Source organism: Schistocerca serialis, chromosome 1 (assembly GCF_023864345.2).
Source record: "Schistocerca serialis cubense isolate TAMUIC-IGC-003099 chromosome 1, iqSchSeri2.2, whole genome shotgun sequence".
Lineage (NCBI taxonomy): Eukaryota > Metazoa > Arthropoda > Insecta > Orthoptera > Acrididae > Schistocerca > Schistocerca serialis.
The window spans coordinates 917,653,448-917,673,933 of NC_064638.1; the positions used below are offsets into that span (position 1 = coordinate 917,653,448).

The window sequence follows — 20,486 nt, forward strand, 5'->3', positions numbered from 1 at the left end:
ATTTCATAACCATAAATCTGACTAGTCCACAGTCGCACTCTGAATGCTGATACATATATTGGTCAACACATTAAAGTAACTAGCAACAAACTGATTCATATGAGCTTCAAAATCTCTCAGACAATCATAACAACAACATCCTCATTCTCCAGATAATGAACAAGTGGGTTACAAACTATGTATAATTATGAACAGTAACTTATTAACCTTTACTCATTGTTACAAATATCATAAGTTATATCTTAATTTGGAAAAAAACCTCACCTACTTCAAATCAGAAATAGAACTAAAGCTTTTACGGGTCCAGCCAAAATGTCCCAAATCTGACAGTTTTTAAGAGACCCTCTTGAATTTCACTGTTGTTTACTAAAATTTGAACATCACAAAGGAAAATGTAAATCAGGATTGTTGGGCAGAGCAAATCCCATCCTCCCAAATATGAGGTTGGAGTTTTAACAACTGCACTGCTTCATTTGGTTGGTCCCTGTTGTGGCTGAAGTCTAGACCAGGCCCAGTGGCAGTCGCAGGAGTGCTTATCTGCTGCTTATAAGTTGAAACCGTGTCAGTTCCGCATAGCCAATAGGATGATTCTGTAACATAGCTGATGAGAGGTGAACAGAGACAATGTATTTCTAGTGCCAAAAATAAAACCATTTTCGAGTTTCGAGAGAAATTTTTTGTGATTATGGCAGCGAGTGCTATAAAGTGGACTGATTTAAGTGATTTCATTCTGCACAGTGACGTCGTCCATTTGTGAATGTCTTGTGGGTCAATTGCAGAAACACAAAAATGTATCAAATGTGGTGGTGAAATGACTCACTAAAATTCGAACATCACAAAGTAACGAAGAGAATATCAAATATGTGCATTATATACAACAAAGTGGACTCCAAATAAAAGGTGACAATATTATAACTATAAAAACAATAGTTCATCAAAGAATAAACAGTCATGTCCTACACAATAACACTCATTGCTTCTTCATTATGATATTTAATCTGCTTGCAATTGCAAATCCACAAAACTCCTTCTGCTCTCACACACACAATTTTGCATGAAAGTTTTGAGGTTCTACGCCACATCATGATATGCATCTTGGAGAGATGTAGTGGATGAATTCAGAGAGTAGCTACACTGCATAGTACTACTCGATATTATTGGCAATATAGTTTGCTACACAATTCTGATGCCTAGTGTTTCCATTATTTTTTAAGAGTGATTTCTTGTCTATTGAACATTAATTAAATGTTATATTGGTCTTTATTCAGTTGCATACACATTCTGATGTATTTAAGAAAAGGAACAGGCATGCAAACACTTATTATGAGTGAAGTTATCACTGTACCATTTAGATGTTTGGAATAATTCTGAAGTTTGACTCACCAGCCTACGACACAATAGTGGTGCTGCTCGTCCAGGACTACATTTTTTCTTCTGCAAGACTTCAACAGTTGAGCAAATAGTGTTAGTGAGTGCTACTTTTACCTCTTCTTGGATAATATTTCTCATTTCTAACTTCATTGCTTCTCGCATTTGTTCTTGGAATTTCTCAATCTCTTTCCTGGATAAAACTTGGACTAGACATTATACAGTTCAAAATTTGTTTATCACTTATAAGAAGTTCTATTATAATAACTAACTCATAAATGGATTACAGCAGAAATGCATAAACAAAAATGTTATTTTTGTTCATTACTTAAATCCTTTAACCACTCTCTTCATCAGTTATTCTATTATATACAACACACTCACCGAAACACTGTCTTTCTGTCATTCGAAAGAGGCAGCAGTTCTCTAGAGTTGTGGAGCACTGGACTATAAACCATCGCAGAAACATTGTTTGCAAGGCAATTTCTAGTTTTCCTTTCCTTCTGTACAGTCATCAGCACTATTTGCTCTATTTTCTCATTGAGGTTACTTTCAATTTGGTCACAGCACCTCTTCACAATGGGACTGAAAAAGTATGCCATAGTCACATTTATTTTTGTAAATAAATGATCTTAAAAGTTAAACTGTTTTTGAAATATAGCAGTACATAAATTCCTTATTCAACAACTTTCAGAAACTTCCTGGCAGATTAAAACTGTGTCCCCGACCGAGACTCGAACTCGGGACCTTTGCCTTTCGTGGGCAAGTGCTCTACCATCTGAGCTACCGAAGCACGACTCACGCCCGGTACTCACAGCTTTACTTCTGCCAGTATCTCGTCTCCTACCTTCCAAACTTTACAGAAGCTCTCCTGCGAACCTTGCAGAACTCTGTAAAGTTTGGAAGGTAGGAGACGAGATACTGGCAGAAGTAAAGCTGTGAGTACCGGGCGTGAGTCGCGCTTCAGTAGCTCAGATGGTAGAGCACTTGCCCGCGAAAGGCAAAGGTCCCGAGTTCAAGTCTCGGTTGGGCACACAGTTTTAATCTGCCAGGAAGTTTCATATCAGCACACACTCTGCTGCAGAGTGAAAATCTCATTCTGGAAACTTTCAAAAAATCCAAAAATGTTTTTATAATTTGGACAGTGGGATTTGGCGTGTACGTGTTTGGAGGGCGGCACAATGAGAGCATTACTGAAATGGGGGCATTTCAAATTTCTTAAACATACTAAAAAGAAAGCTGCATTCAATGTGTAAGCTATATTATTCTGGTGAATGAGCACTGATTTCTTTAAAAAGTATCTAAAAGAAAGTGAAAGCACAGCAAGGCACTTATACAAGCTCTCAATAAATAATAAAAAAATAGAAGTAGATTCTGAGTGCCAGCAACCATACAGAATTCTAACAGTTAATTCAACGGAGACATTAATTGGGAAGTAGGCCGCAGATTTACCTCCGTAATGTAGGTAAACTCACAACAAAATTTTAAAAACATATCTTTATCCACTGGAAGCTCTGTTTCAAAACCACTATCAGAATCTCTTCATACAATACCTAACACTAAGTAATATCTAGAATGCTTTCACCCACAATCCACTATTGTTTCCACAGAACTGTCCCAGAAATTTATACCAACCAGGAAGATATAATCTTCACCCCTCAATGTCACAGTTACAACTAACTTTGTAAAAATGTGATTAAGATATGTACAAATTAACATTCTTTACAAGTAAGGCAGACCATTCACGAAAAATGAGAATCACTGACACACACACACACACACACACACACACACACACACACACACACACACACCTGTGTCCCTACATGGCATCAGCTGGAGGAACAATGCCTGTGCTGCAGTTCGACAGGATGGGTGGGTGTTGTGTCGGGTGGGTTGTGTAGAGGGAGAGACAGGTGGGAGGTAGGAAGACACAGTGGGGTTGGATGGGTAGCAACTCAGATGGAGGCATCTGGTTTACTAGCTAGGATTGCAGGTTGGAAGGGTGGCTAGTACACAGGCTATGCATGTGATGTGCAGGTGTCACAACTGAAGAGGAGCAATGCACACTGAAAGTGACAGGGACGTAAACTGACTGTAGGAGTCATTCTGTAGGCATCAGCAGCATGTTTGGCAGTGTGCAGGGCAACTTCACCGAAACTTTTGAGACAGAAGTTTGACAACATGAAGACGAGAGTGCTGTCAGGCCAGTGCACAGACAGCACCTGAGGCCATGCAAACAATGAGACCAGTTGAATTTGTGAGCAGTGACTCACGTACAGTAATGTTTGTGTAAAACTGAAGTGTGAAATATACATGTACAGGATTGAGACAATGTTACATAACCTGAAATTGTACAGGAAGGATTAAGCCAATAATAGCTTATAATAAGGATGGAGGGAAGGAGGGAAATTGGCCACATGGAGGTGAAGAGTAGTGGGAAAAGTTAGTACAAAATCTGGATGGAGAACGAGTGGTATGGATATAAGAGGTAAGGGAAAATGTATGTTCAGGAAGTAAGAAACAAGTTAAAGGAGTTTTAAGTCAGGGGGACTGCAACAGTGCAGGGTACGCTGTTCCCACCTGTGTAGTTCAGAGATACGTGTGCTGGAAGAGAGTATGAAAGTGGCACATGCTGCTTCACTAGCAGCTGTTGAAGTCATTAATGTTGTGGTGTGCAGCATGTTCAACAATTGAATGGTGATGGATGTGGATGTCTGCCACAGTTTGGAGGTGGCCGTTCATGAGGGTGGACAATTGGGTACTTGTCATGCCCAATAGAATGCTGATGTATAATATGGCTGCTTTCATACAGGGCCTTGCCTATTATTGGGCAGGAAGAGCCTGTGGCTGGATTGTGGTAGGAGGTTGCTAGTGGATGTATGGGACAGGTCTTGCACCCGTGCCAGCCACAAGGGAGTGACTCATGAGGTGCAGGATTGGGGTAGGGATGGACAAGGATATTCTGTAGGTGTGGTGGACAGCGGAACACTACTTCCAGCGATGTTGGCAGGATTTCGATTAGGATAGCCTTCATCTCCAAGCAAAATGAGAGGTGGCTGAAGCCCTTGTGAATGATATGGTTGTGGTTTTCAAGACAAGGGTGATTAAAGGAGTGCTGGTTGGTGGCTGGTTAATAGCGTTAATGCTGTCAGAGGAAGTGATGACATGGCAGATCTGTTTAAGGATAAGCTGGATACAATATAAAGGCTGGTAAGATTATCTGCACATCTTGACAGCTACTGCTTTCACTATAGATGCAGCATCCAACATTGGTGAAGCTGTATGAAAGAGACTTTTTGGCATGGAGCTATCAAAGTGGAGGTGCTGTTGGTGGTTGGTGCACTTGACATGAACAGACATATTTATGGAGTCATATGAGAAGTGGAGATCAACATCTAGAAAGGTGACTCATTGAGTTGAGAAGGAGCAGATAAAGTGGGTTTCAGTATAGGTACTAAGGTTATTGAGGAAGTTGCAAAGGTCGTACTAGCCATCAGTCCAGATCTTGAAAATATCATCAGTGAAAGTGAATGAGACAAGCAGCTTTAAGTTGTGACTGTAAAGGAAGGATTCCTCTGAATGGCCCATAAATGAGTTGCGAAGCAAGAACCCAGGGCACCTCTGAATGGCCCATAAATGAGTTGCGAAGCAAGAACCCAGGGCAGTACCATCGATTAGTTTACAGATTTGGCCTTCAAAACTAGTATCATTGTTGTCAGGATGTGGTTGGCTAGGAGGATTAAGGTGGCTGTTTGGTATCAGGGCGATGGAAAAGGTACTGTTCTGCAAGGCCATGAGCACGGGGGATGTAGGTGTGTAAGGTCATCATGTCGAAAGTGAGAAACACGGTGTCTGGTGGCAACGGGACAGGGACTGTGGAAAGGCAGTGAAGGAAGTGAGCATTGTCCTGAAAGTACGGTGTGAGATTATGGACAATGGTTTGGAAGTGTTGGTCAACAAAGGAAGAGACCATTTGGTAGGAGAATTGTATATGGGCACAATCAGCCTGTATGGATGGACAAGAAAAAAAAATCCGATTTCCTGGTTAAAAACATGCTTTTTTCTGGGTGAAAATGCACGTCCCTCAGAGCTGTAAGACATATTAGTCCTCTGAATCGTACAGCACGGCAGTTTCCAAACAGAGAACATCAAAATATAAGAAGTGTGATGTCCATACTCCAATACAGAAACAGAGACTGTAATAGTGCTCCAAATGGCCTGGCAGTGAACTTCAAATTCAGCACGATACTATGTCTTCTTTCTTTGTGAAATATGATGAGTAGATGATATTTTTCATCAAAAAAAGTGAAGCTTTCACGCATAATATTGGTCGTCAGAAACTTTTTGCTGTTTTAATTTAATTTAATTTTTTTCTTCCCCCTCTTCCACCGAGAGTGCAGTTAGCCAAAATCACAAGAGCACAGCTTAAATTGCAGCAGCTGAGTATTTCTAACAAGCAAGATTGCAATTTCACTGCTGTGCACCAAACATTTTGTGGGTTACCTGGCTGAATCCATGTTCCATTGAGCACTTCAGCTTTTGAATAGAAAAACTGATTGCTCATGAAAGTGCTCAAAAATTCACACTGTGCTTCTTTTTGAAGGATAATTATACTTTTTGCTATCATTATTGCTTAATTTGTACCCTATGAAAGAACTAAAACAAATAAGAGAAACTAATCTTGAAGACTGGTCTTTTATAGTGTGTGTTATCCTTTGAAATATATCAGATGTGAATATGCCAGTTAAATGTTAAATGATGGCATAAATGGCTGGTCCTCTGGGCCTAAGTGGCTGGTCTTCAAAGTCTAAGTTTTGAATGTAGCAGCTAGACAAAAGTTTCCAGAATGAGACAAAAGTTCTTCAGCTTTCACAAGCTCAATAGACAATCGTACACAGAGTGGATTGCATGGCTGCAAGCAGTATCCAGGGACTTTACATTTGTGTGCAATAATCCAGAAGGCAATCACTAATATGCAGCTTCATTAGTCACAGACACAATACTAGTGCAAATTCTGGATGACACAGTCCAGACAGACTTGTTAAAACTGAAAGACACTTCATTACAAATACATTTGCCCATCGTTAGGGCTTTCGAACAATCCTTGTGTTTGACAGCACTATGCAAAACCCAGCCCAAGTTTTTGCAACCATGACAATCTGTAGATCCCCTCCACTAGTCAGGATGGATTGGCAGATGGCACAGAACAACCTGGCACTGATGTGCCAATTCCGACAATTGCCAATATGTAGTCAGTGTCTTATATTGCACACTATCATCAGTGTCATTATTACAGACACAATGTATGTGTAGGAAATCAAGCCTTTGAGCAGAAGTATTTCAATTGCCACACAAAATGCCAGTCGACTACAAAATGGTCGATCCACTAGAAGGAGGAACACTGACTGCAAATGAACCTTCCAAGGATGCAGCACATATCAAATCAGTGTCTTCGACCACCACAAACAGTATGTCCCTGATGATCCACATTGATGATGTGCAGCACAGGTTGCAAATACACACAAGTTCTTCCACAACCATCATTAACTGGCAGTCGTACCAGTGGTTGCCACCAAAATCCTCCAACTCAAGGATTTTCAGACAGGGACTAACTGCAATAGCAAGATAAATCACTGCATCAGGGCCCGCATCTTTGTAATGGACACTATGGCGCAGTAAACATATTAGGAATAGGACTCCTCAACGCGTTGGGACTGTAGATACGTGACTCTAAATCCCATCTACTCCCTCAGTGTTCCCGAATTCCTTGACACATTGCCTGCAAAATTCAAATCAGTGTTTTCCCAATCAGGATCACACACAGGGAGTTTTAAATATATGCAACCCTATCCCATCTAGTATCCCTTACTTCTTTAATGCAAGTAATGTGCCTTTTTCCTTATTAGACAAGCTGCAACTCGAGTTATAATGACTGCTGAATGAAGAAACCCTTACCCCTCTCTGAAACATTCAGTGAGCCATGCCTACGCTCATAATAGAAACGCCAAATGGCATCCTACACATAGGTGGTAATTTCTAAAACACAATAAACTTCCAGTCCATGGTGGACTCATAACCAATTCCAAAGGAGGAGGACATCTTGACCAATTAGGAAAAAATTTCGCTGACATTGATCTCAAAGATGCTTATCATCAACTTCCCCTGGGTGTCAAATCCCGGCAGAAGCTAGTACTCAATACTCCATTCAGACTTCATCAGTACAACCAGCTGTCATTCACAGAGTCTAGTGCCCCGGCCTTTAGTAAAGTGCTGCATACAGCAAATTACCTAGACGATATCTCTGTACCGGGTAAAAATACTGAGGATCTGGCTAACAACTTAGACAAATTGTTTTCAGTGATCAAGAAATCATATCTCAAGTGCAATAAGGAACAGTATAGCTTCTTTGTAGCACAGATCAAATTTGGGACACATCCTCAGTGCTATAGACATTTCTCCGACACCTCAGTATGTGGAGGCGAGCGAAAAATTACCCAATACAAAAGATACTGGCCAACTCATGTCATAGAACTAGTATCAAAAATTCATATCACAGGCAGCAACAATTGCAGAGCCTCTTCATAACCTCCTCAGTAAAAAGGTAAAGTGGCGTTGGACACCAACATATGATGAGGCTTTGAGAGAATTTAAGCAAACTCACCCAACCCCTCATGTCTTAAAGCCTATGATCCATCCCGACCGCTGGTCTTAGCAGCAAATGCTTCTGACTGTGGAGTGGCACCAGTCCTATCCTACATTATAAAGGGATGGAGTGGCCCATTGCATTTGTCTCCAAGACTCTGTTCACTGCTGAATGAAAACTGAAGAGGAGGTAAAGGCCATCACCTCTGGCCTCAAAAGATTTTGATTACATATATGGTAGAAAATTCACATTTCTGACTGATTATAAGTCATTGTTACCCCTTCTCAAGGCTTCTGCATCCATCTACAACAGTGGGCACTATTTTTATATGCATATAATTATGACAGCCAATTCCAGTCCACCACATAACATGCTAATGTTGATCTTCTGTCCGACTACCAGTAGGTCACACAGAACTAGACAAAGAAGTGAAAATATGTTTTCACTTAGACAACAAGCCAGAAGAATCAGCAGCTGTCCTACCACTGGGCACATCACTCGTGGGTTTACACTCCGCAGATGACCCATTCCTCAAGGAACTGCTTCATTAGAACCAGCTGGAGCAGCCTCTGATTACACAAACATCTGGCTCCTGAAATCCCGGTATACTATTGGCACAAAAGACATGAGGTTTACACCTTCCATGATGTGCTACTCCCACTGGGCAAGAACCAACATAACAGGGTGGTTATTCTGACGTCACTTGGCTCCGGCCCTTACTCCACGAGGGCACTGAAGTGCAGTGCTCCCTACCAAATCGTTAGCTCGGCAGCAATTACACTGGCAGGGTAATGATGCCACCATCATCGAAATGGTTGCAGCTGGCATCACCTGCCAAAGGAAGCAGGCTGAACCATCTCACCAATTCTTCTCATGGTTGGACACTTCCACATCATGCTTAAGACTACACTTAGATTTTACCAGACAATACCTGGCTCATAGCCACTGCTGCAGGTCCTTATGTCTCCCGTGCATCAACATCCCATCCAGTCAAACCATCCAGTTGATGGTGAAAAAATTTTAAACCAAAGGGATCCCAGAGACCTTGGTAACTGATAAAGGGCCACAAATCACTTCAGGCAAATTTTCTTCTTTTTGTGAAAAGAATGGCATACAATTAATACACACAAGGTGTGACAAAAAAATAATAGAAATCTGTTTCTCTTAAAGAATCTATATTTATTCATCAACATCAACTTTGTTTGCTTCTCCTCTTCAAAGTAACCCCCCCCCCCCCCAGATATAATACACATGTGCCAGCACTTTTTCCAATCTTGAAAGCACTGTTGGAACTCACTTTTCGTTGTGGTGTTCAGCTTCTTCAGCAATTCTGTTTTCATCTCATCAGTGGTTGCAAAACAACATCATTTCATGGTTCTTTTAAGCCTCAGGAATAGAAAGAAGTTGCAGGGGGCATGTCCGGAGAACACAGTGGCCGAGGCAACTTAACAGTTTTGTTTTTTTGCCAAAAATCGTGAACAAGTATTGAGATGTGAGAGAGAGAGAATTATTGTGATGGAAGTTCCAGAGTGGTTTTGTCACAATTCTGGCTGTTTTAATTGGATTACTTGACGTAAACAGCGCACAAACTTCCAGTTAGTATTCGTTTTTGACCACATGGCCATAAGGCAGGAACTCATGATGTATTATTCCATTGAAATCGATGAAAACAGTGAGAAGAACCTCCACATGTGATCAAACTTCTTCAATTTTTTTTTTTGGTATCGGCTAATCAGGCCGTTTCCATTGGGACAACTGGGCCTTGTTTTCAACATAATACCCGTATACTCATGTTTTCCTGTTTTGTCACATGTTACAACCTTCTTTAAAAATTCTGCATAATTGTTGACTTCATTCAGAAATTCCTGAATGATGCCTACATGACATCATTCTTGGTGAAAATTAAACAATTTTGGAACAAACTTTGCTGCTACATATTCCAGGGGAAAAAAAAAAGGGCTTGGCTTGACCCAAAGGATATGCCAATTTTCCAAAACTTTTTTTTTTTTTACTCCTTCCACAATGTCATCAGCAATTGATGTCTTCTCGATGTTCTTTGATATGTTTAGACAACCATAAACTCTTGTCTTACTCTCAGTATTAGGTCTGCTAGAAATGTATCGAACTCTCTCTCTCTCTCTCTCTCTCTCTCTCTCTCTCTCCCCCCCCCCCCCCTTTCACCCCCCACCCCTTCCCGCGCCCACCCACCTCCCCTCCCGCTGAATGAGGTGCTGCACTTAATGCCATTTTTCAAGCAAAATTTAATGCAAATTCTTTGATGGATCTTTTCCGAAAGTACAAATTCAGTGAGCACATGAAAACACATAAAACGTTTTTCAACTGTCAACACTAAACTAAATATTCAATACAGCTGAATATGCAAACACACATCAGCAACACTTGTACAAACAAGATAAAAACGTTTTGGAAATACACAGTATAAAACCTGCAAGATTAAAAATTCCCATTACTTTTTGATCACATCTCATACAGCACCTTTCCATCTGGCCTCTAACAGCCTACCAGAAAGGTCTGTCCACACATTCAAGAATCAAATATCAAAATTACAATGCCATCACTCTCTGGACAAATCCTTGACTTTGTTCCTAGCTTCATATCATGCACTTCGTAAGACAGAGCCTCACCAGCAGAAAAATTAAGTAGTCAACCTTGTACATCATGACTTTCGATCATCCATCTGTCTGTCAGCAAGCAACAGTCATGAAAAACTTGTAACCACCCTTATACCATTTTATCTAGGGGACAACGACAGTGGCTCCCTGCAAAAGTAACAAACCTCTGTGGCAGGGCCATGGCCAAAGTCACCCCGACTAGCGTCATGGTCTGCCAGAAACATATAAAACCAATATGACTCCGCAAAGGCAAAATCTCAAACATGGATTATCTTCTGTTCTTTTGCCAGAGAGCGAGAGCCAGGAGAGGCTATAAAAAGTCAACACAAGATCATCTCAACTCCCAGTGCTGTGGGCTAGCCTGCTCCTGCAGTACCAACACCAATGGAAGTGGACATCATGAAGGACCCAAGCCTGCCCACCACTGATGACACAGAGCAGCAGGAACACATAAAGGTGAGCCTTGCCCCCTTTGGCCCTTCTCGGAGAGGTGGATGATATGCCACAACGTTATGCCTTCGAGGTTGGCACATCATATGCTTGGTATTGGGGGTAGCATGTGTCAGGCAACCACTTTCTGCCAAAAACGAGGTTTCCTGGTTTTCTACTAGGCGGACCTAGTAGCATCACTTGAGGTTGCGAGTTGCGGGAACCTGCTTGCTTCCGCAATACATGACTGAAAATATATCCCAAGATACAGGATCCACCAGACAGTATTTAGGCAGGCACACAGCCCTCAATCAGCAGTTCACTCCAAGCCAGGACTCCAGTTCAGACAAATAGTCCATGCCAACACTACTGTCTCCACCATCAACCAGCCACTGCTGCTACGGGCAGAGCCCTGGGTTGCCTCAATGAGATTGATGGATCTATCTTCATGGTTGTGGGTGTCTTAAAATTTTGCTTAAATTATTCTTGTAGTACACTGACAGTAGATTGTTCCACGGGAATTTTAACTTCGTGCCTAGACAGAACGTTAACTCCCTGAATTGACAGAGGAACTGAATGTTTAGTTGAACTTTGCTTCAAGACAGTCTGAAAGAGACCTAGAATTTAATTTTTTGTGACCAACTTGTTCGTTTTCAAACTACATGGATTAGACGAACAGTTTTCTTGGTTTTGGTAGTAAACTTTTTGAAGAATACTTGACATTATTTGTCGCCTCTGGTGGATTCATCAACTGGGTGTATATGTGAATTAGAAGAAAAAAATTCTCGGATTTTTCTCAGATTTCCCAATTAAAACTTCACTTTTTTCGGGGTGGAAATGCACTTTTTTCCAGGTGAGAATACACTACAATCTAGGTGAAAGAACATTTTTTCTATGTTAAGTGACAATACACTTTCCTTCAGAGTTGTAGAATATACCAGTCTTTTGAATGATAAAGCTTTTATAAACCGATGCAGAACTTACCAGCACTCCCAGTAAAAGACAACACATTTTGAAAAGATCTTTAATGCACGCATAACATACACATCCCGAATTCGAGTTGCGGTCCTGCACACAATTTTAATCTGCCAGGAAATTTCATATCAGCGCACACTCTGCTGCAGAGTGAAAATCTCATTCTGGAAACATCCCCCAGGCTGTGGCTAAGCCATGTCTCCGCAATATCCTTTCTTCCACGAGTGCTAGTTCTACAAGGTCTGCAGGAGAACTGCTGTGAAGTTTGGAAGGTAGGAGATGAGGTACTGTCAAAATTAGGGCTGTGAGGACAGGTCATGAGTTGTGCTTGGGTAGCTCAGATGGTCGAGCGCTTGCACGTGACAGGCATAGGTCCCGAGTTCGAGCCTCAGTCCGGCACACAGTTTTAATCTACCAGGAAGTTTCATATCAGCGCACACTCCGCTGCAGAGTGAAAATCTCATTCTGGGAACATATACATTGCTTATTTTGGTGTTACGTGAATATAAATATGAATTCTCCAACTATGGCATGGTAGTTTCCGAACACATATAAGAAGTGTGATGCCCATGCTATGATACAGAAACAGAGATTGTAGTAGCGCTCCCAGTGTTCTGACAGTGAACTTCGAATTCAGGAAAATATGGCATGATAATTTGTATTCCTGCTTTGCAAAATAATGCTATTAGATGATTTTTTCATTCATTTGTATTCCTGCTTAACGAAATTAGGCTACTAGAAGATATTTTTCATCAAGAAAAGAGAAGCTTTCACATGTAATACTGATAGTCAAAATTTTTTTGCTGTTTTTTTCCAAGCAAGTGGCTAGGCAGGATTCTAAGCACACAGCTTACATTGCAGCTGAACATTTGGATACAGAGAACTGTCCGATATGAGTTGTTGACTTTGACCAGTGACATAGCAAACATGGGACAAATGCTGTACATCATTTGTCGGCATGCCAACTCACAACCAAACTGTCACCTTTCAACCTAAATTAGACCTTGGGTAAACTACATATCAGTCTGGCACCGTAGCCGGTTTTTTCACTATCACCTTCGTTGGCTTCGCCAACTCACAACCAAACTGTTACCTTCCGATCTAACCTATACCTTGAGCAAAGCTACAGATTAGTGTGTCACCACAACCAGTTTTATTTTTTTGCTTTGAAATTAGTTTGCTTTGCCAAATAACAGCAAAACTGTGAATATATGCACCATAACATAAATAAAAGGTAATGTGACAGCAGCCATTAACGTTACGCAACTCGCCAACGATTTGAATCGAACATTCTTCTTGACCCAAAGAAGAAGGACTGTAAAATTCTCTACTGTGCACTGAACATTTCACGGGTTGCCTGACTGAATATAAGTTCTGTCGAGCGACTTCTCCATAGAAAAGCCAATAACAAGTTGTGAAAACTGCTCAAGAACTCACCTTGCACCTTTTTTTAAAAAATATAGTTATAATTTTGCCATCATCCTTTACCCTTTATGTTTAAGAATGTCAAGCAGTTTGTTGATACGAAGTATTACATAATCTTTGTCCTAAAGTCTTTGACACATTTTGCTGTGGTCAGACAATTGTATGTGCACTGTTCACATTTTCTTTGCAAACTTAATGTCAAATTCTTTGTTAAAGTATCAGTTCTTACTAGTCAGAATTACAGAAATTTAATGGAATGCTTAAACAATAAAAAACCCTACAAAATTCCAGAGTATTTCCTGGATGAAAAAATTCATGGGTCTTTTCCAGGGTGTATACACCCTGTTCAATTTGTATGCAGAAGTGTTGGAAACTTGGCAGAAACACCCAGCTACGCAGTCAGTATGATTCATGACCACTATGGTGGTGTGGTGGAGCCTTTGTCTGCTGGAAGAATGATAAGCTCTGGATTGGTTTTCAGGTTACAGATAGCTGTGTGTTCCATAGGAGTGATGTTTGACTGACTGGGGAGGCCAGGTTAGCAGTGAATAATTCCTGAAACATAGCCAAGGGATGACTGGGTGGATGAACAGAAGGATCAGAGTTGGAGGTGAGGTTACAACAGTTTTAAACAAGCTCCTATTAAGGTGGGGGGAGAGAAGGGGATTGGGTTGGCTGTTGTCAGTGGCATACATAGCAAAGAAATGTCTGCACTGGAGAGAACAGGCAAAGGAAAGAAGGTCTTTACGCATACAACATGGTTGAATTTAAGTTTTGGAAAGCAGTACTGAGACTTCTAAAGGGGGAAAGTACTTTGCGGGACAGATTGACAACAGTAGTCGGATTCCTCGACAGTAGTCGGAGGAAGTTTTTGGTGGTATGGAAGATGGAATAAGTCAGAAAGGCATAGTTGAGCAGCTATGTGGGGCTGACAGAAGGGTTGGATTAGAGTGTTAGGATCCTTCTTGGTTATAGGTAAGCCCATGTGGGCATAGGACAGGAGCAGATGGGACAACTTCTTCAGATGGTACTGAGAGGCTGTTCCAACTGTTGAAAGGCAAAGATCTATCACAGAGCAAAAGGATTCTGCAAAAGGAACAGAGACTCTTGAGTATGGTATGAGCTTGGATTGTACAGCTATGAAGGATGAGACTAATCGAATTGGACTGATGAAACTGGAAAAGGTGAAGGTTCTTGCAGCAAGAGGGAGGCAACCTGAGATGCCAATTTAATGGTAAGCCCATCAGATGGGATACCATGTGCCAGACAAGATTTTGGAAAGAGGATGTGTGGTTAAAGTTTTGCAACAGGAGAGGAGAGTTTTCGGAATTAGCAAAGGTAGAATGAGCAGGGATTCATGCCATGGATGGTCAGGAGATGAAAGGATTGACTGAAAATTTGTCAAATAAAAGTCAAATATAAGAAGAGGAAAACTTATGTTCAAAGTGTTTAAACAGAAATAAATGGTAAGTACTGTACATAGAGCATGCAGCAAGTTATGAGGAAGGTCATGAAATGTATTAAATAAGCAGGAGGTAATAGCATCATTTGCGAATAGAAATGCCTCTACTGCAAATTGAAATTCACAACTAGAAAAAACACGATCGCAGTCATATATAAGCACATGAGATTGGCTTGTTGTTGTGGTACAGCAGTTACTAGTGTTGTGGACTGTTACAACAGTGGGCATTTAAATTGTGCAACAGAGGATGGCTGGTTTGTGTTTTAAAGACAGGTTCTGCAGAGGAGAAGAATACACTTATAGAAGAATACACTTATTGATAAATAAAGACTTGACAAATGAATTGTAGGTAAGCAAAGAAAGACAGTAACAAATGTACAGGGTTAAGGGGTGGAAGAACGCCAAATCGGCAATTTAAACCAATACTGGAAATTCCAGAACAGATAATTACATAAAATAAGGGAAAGGCAGCCTCTTAGCTATAGAAGATGGGTCAATGGTGCACAGAAACATGTAACAGAAAACAGTTAACACTAGCTTTCAAGCTCTTGCTATTTTTCTAGTAAGAGTACGTGAGTGCACACACACACACACACACACACACACACACACACACACACACAGAGAGAGAGAGAGAGAGAGAGAGAGAGAGAGAGAGAGAGAGAGAAGAGAGGAGAGAGGAGAGAGAGAGAGAGAGAGAAGAGAGAGAGAGAGAGAGAGAGAGAGAGGCGTGCAAACGCGCTTGCAAATGTAGATGCTCACGGTAGCAGCAAGAATATAGATACTGAAAGTAGTTGCGTAGGTAGATGGAGATGAGGGGGTTGGGAAGGAAGTTTGCAAGGAGCAAGGAGAGTGTAACATTGCAATGCGAGGCAGGTCTTTCAACAGATGAGTCAGCAGCTGCACAACGGTGTGATAGGAGTTAGGGTAGAGCAAATAAGGGATAGCATGAGGGAAAGGGAGGAGTTGGGGGAGGAGAGAGGAGGAAGGTGGTAGCGAAGAGGGAGACTAGGCGGGAGGAGGAGATTAATGTTTAACATCCCACTGACAAGGTCACAGGACCTGGAGCACAAGCTCACAATCCCAGAATTTGCCTGAAGCAATTTAGGGGAACAGCGGAAAACCTAAATCAGAATGGCCAGACGCATGTTTGAACCAGTGTCCCCCGCTAAATGCGGGTTGTGAAGGCATTGCTAATTACACACATAAATTTTTTTGCCATGATTTTCTTTCATTTTCTATTTTTCTCCTTTGTTTCTACTGTCATATGTTATTATGATGATGTAATGTACTACTGTGATTTTTAAACGTAAAGATGTAATTGTGATTATTTTGTTTGCCAAAGGATAAATATGTTTCTTGCTTTGGAAATGTGGAAAATTTTGTAAATTTCTTTTTGGTATATTATTAATTGTGAAAAATGCAGTCAAGAACATTTATAAAGATTTATGTAATCTACAATAATGACATAACATCTGTAGGCAGGGGACTGCAATTGCTATATCAATACTCGAACAGAGGACATGTAGTAGAAGGTATGGCGGATGATGCGTCTGTGAAGCATGTGCAGGATAATGAAACTGTTTTTATGAAAAGCACCCAGAACTGTATGGACAGTGATACCGAACTATGAGAATGTCAATTTGCTTTATCACTGTGGTACATAATGCCATCACCAGTGAACCTTAGGACCAAATAAATCGGACTGTGAAGGTGCCGCTAACAACACATTGTTGTGACCAACACGAACAGTACTTTTATTCATATGAACTTTACTGGCATTGATATTCGAGTGGTGGAACTATTGCCTTTTGCGTTCTATCATGCCCTGTAAATGGAGACTTTAATCAACTGTGCAGTATATCTGTCTTTCAATGACGTTGCAGAAGTTTGAAATGCAAGAAGAGTGGACATTGTTTACAGTGTGCATCACGTAAAAGAACAGTTCTATGAACTGTGTATTTGTGGCTACGGATATATGATTATGATGAACTGTGTAGTCATGGAAGGAAGTGTCATGGACAGTGCAATAAGTGTATAAATGAACACTGTCTATGTAATGTGCTTTGCAAGAGGGGAGATGTCAACAACGGGTGCATACCAATGTCTTGTGGTTTGTTAATCGCCACTGGCTTACTGGTACAGCTGTGCAGAAACTTTGTTCACATTTTGCCGGAATAGATTAACAAGCCGAACTACCTGTATCCTGCTCACAACATCATAACCCGGCAACATCATGCTGCCCAGAACAATGCTTTGTATGCAACGAAAAGTTAAAATATTTTGCCAAACGCTATCCCCTGATCTAAATACTTTCTTTCTCTATTAAAAGTAGTAGAAGTATGGACTCTATTCAAATAAATTCTTTGCTTGTTTATGTTTGCTTTCTGCTATCGAAAGTAAAAGTACCAGTACCATTAGTGAACTAATAGTTGCACGGTAGTCATTGTTGAAACACCAGTAAATATAAACTTCTTTCCCTCATTAGAATTATTTCTCCTTGCATGTCAAAACTATAGCAGCCACATATTTAAAGTGATTTTATGTATTGTTATGAGTATGGCACTGTGATAGTGACTAATAAGACTATTTTGTCACGAAATACGACTGCGTGCGTAAATCACGGTGACCACCATAATTGCCTGAGATCCAACCAATGACCTAAAAGCTGCTGTTTCACCATTGGAGCATTTCCTGCTGGGAGCGTGAATCATATATGTCAGTTGTCAAAACACATGGGGAATGTATTGCTACAAGTCATAGTATTGAGAGATGCTGGTTATACTCAAAAGTGGGTAGATGTATGGTGAATCCCCCAATGTTCATGTAATTATTAACAGTGTGGTATGTGATTCACGTAATTTTGTTACTTTTTCTAAATTCTGTCAGATATTGTCATGGCATATTATCCACAAGTTCATCAAGGCACTGTTGGTCCAGATTGTCTCACTTCTCAACGGTGATTTGGCGTAGATCCCTCAGAGTCGTTGGTGGGTCATGTCATCCATAAACAGCCCTTTTCAATCTATCCCAGACATGTTAGATAGGGCTCATGTCTAAAGAACATGCTGGCTACTCTAGTCGAGCAATGTTGTTATCCTGAAGAAAGTCATTCACAAGATATACACGATGGGGGTGCGAATTGTCATCCATGAGGACGAATGCCTTGCCAATATGCTTCCGATATGCTTGCATTATCGGTCGGAGGATGACATTCACGTATCGTACAGCCATTATGGCGTCTTCCATGACCACTAGTGGCGTACGTTGGCCCCACATAATGCCACCCCAAAACAGCAGGGAAACTCCACCTTGCTGCACTCACTGGACAGTGTGTCTAGGGCGTTCGGTGTGACCGGGTTGCCTCCAAACACGTCTCCAATGATTGTCTGGTTGAAGGCATATGTGACACTCATCAGTGAAGAGAACGTGATGCCAATCCTGAGCAGTCCAATCATGCAGCCTATTGCACGCAGTTTGAGTCATAACACGACGTCCTATTGCCACACAAAAAGCATTATTTAACATCGTGGCATTGCTGTCAGGGTTCCTCCAAGCCATAATACGTAGGTAGCGGTCATCCACTGCAGTTGTAGCCCTTGGGCAGCCTGAGCAAGGCATGTCATCGACAGTTCCTGTCTCTCTGCATCACCTGCATGTCCGAACAACATTGTTTTGGTTCACTCTGAGATGCCTGGACACTTCCCTTGTTGAGGCCCCTTCCTGGCACAAAGTAACAATGTGGACGCGATCAAATCTCGGTACTGACCATCTAGGCATGTTGAACTACAGACAACATGAGCCGTGTACCTCCTTCCTGGTGAAATGACTGGAACTGATCAGCTGTCGGACCCCCTCCATCTAATAGGCGCTGCTCATGCATGGTCATTTACATCTTTGGGTGGGTTTAGTGACATCTCCAGACAGTCAAAGGGACTGTGTCAGTGATACAATGTCCACAGTCAATGTCTATCTTCAGGAGTTCTGGGAACCGGGGTGATGGCGAACTTCTTTTTTGATGCGTTTATGTTTTTTTATCTTCCAGACTTTGTGCTGAAGTAGATAATCTCATATAAAGTAAGAGGACAATGAGAAATATTTTATACTATATCAATAAAATTATGAACTCAAATAAATTTTGTGGAATGTATAAGAATTTTTCACAGAGCAATATACCTAATAAATCCACTTCCATCATTCACTTTTGACGAGATGTTTTCCTCTGTATTCAGGGAACACACACTATCAAAAGGACCTGATGATATACCTGTTCCACACTGCCTGTTTCCTGCATTTCCTGCAACAGAACTATTGGGTGAAACATTAAATTAGCATGTGATATGTTACCATAGAAATATATTTTCTTTTTTAAAGGTTCAATGTCTGTTATGAAAGAACTAATGCTTTCAGAAGATGCCAATCTGTAACTAATTCTGAATGTTAGGGAAAAACGTACAACATATTTCTGTAAAACGTTAATAACAACACACATGAGAAAAAAATCTTTTCTTGGTACACTAGGAGAAACATGTTGTCTGATTGACATTTTTGACAATTTGTTGAAAGGTTCAAGACAGCAGTAAATGATATGAGCTGACGTGGGGAAGCATGCATCAATAGGAAAACCTTGGAGTTAAAAAAATTAAATGAAAATTCAACCATGGGCAGAACACTTAAACTTTCATCTAAAACCTATGTTGTAGACAATACAGCATTAGATCTCCATAAGCTATTATACTTACACATATGAAGAAAACAACTGCAAAAGTTTAATATTATGTATAATATTCTGAAGTATCATTTTTAATAAAGCTATTGACACTGCAAAACCAAAAAATCAGTAGCACAACTAAAAGATTTAAAAACATTAAAGTGTGTGACAATGATGGAAAATCTGAAGGAATTCTAACACCAACACAACAAAATGCTACTTAAAGGAAATCATTGAAATAATATAAGCCAGTTGTCATACACTGAAGAAGTCAGATGTGGTTGGAACATTTATTCATCATCTATAGAATGCAATGAACAAAATTGTGGTAGCCACCAAACTACCAATTATGTATTGGGCATTGGCTGATGTGTCTATCAGTGGCCACTGGGAGGTGACATGGTGATCAAGAGACAGCCCACAACTACTGTGCAGGCATATTCAGTGGCCCCTGCTAAGTGTGCCAATACAGGCAAGTGCAGACCAGCACTCACCCTCTTTCAGCTCTGGCCCCAGGCGTGACTTACTTCACTGTTTTCTTTGCCATGTGGCACCATTAACAGAGTACTCTTTTTGTTCTATTTTGTACTTGCGAGCCGCCAATATATTTGTTTGGTGGAAGTCATGCTCCATCAATTTCTCCAACATCTGCTACAGGGACAGAAACAATAGGAGGCCCTGTTGTCCACATTGGTCTCCCGGCAGTTGACTGCGAATCCACCACCGTTCCCACCATATGATGAGTTGGTGGAGGAGTGAGAGGCCTATGCCTCCCATAGCATTTCACGATGTTTCAGGTAATGGATTGTGGCATGATCAAAGCTCTTTACCTGTCGT

General features: G+C 40.9%; 1 protein-coding gene across 7 annotated transcripts in view; it reads right to left on the reverse strand.

Moving 5' to 3' along the window:
• LOC126412234 (kinesin-like protein Klp61F) overlaps positions 1-20,486 on the reverse strand; it is a 298,109-nt gene that overhangs the window by 63,168 nt on the left and 214,455 nt on the right. For 6 of the 7 annotated variants that reach the window (XM_050081728.1, XM_050081745.1, XM_050081762.1 and 3 more), the window contains 3 exons: positions 19,115-19,246; positions 1,753-1,953; positions 1,384-1,561 (listed from right to left, as the gene is read on the reverse strand). In XM_050081728.1, the coding sequence (XP_049937685.1) occupies positions 1,384-1,561; positions 1,753-1,953; positions 19,115-19,246 (511 nt within the window). The remainder of the gene's footprint in view (positions 1-1,383; positions 1,562-1,752; positions 1,954-19,114; positions 19,247-20,486) is intronic. The other variant, XM_050081775.1, reaches the window with a different exon arrangement.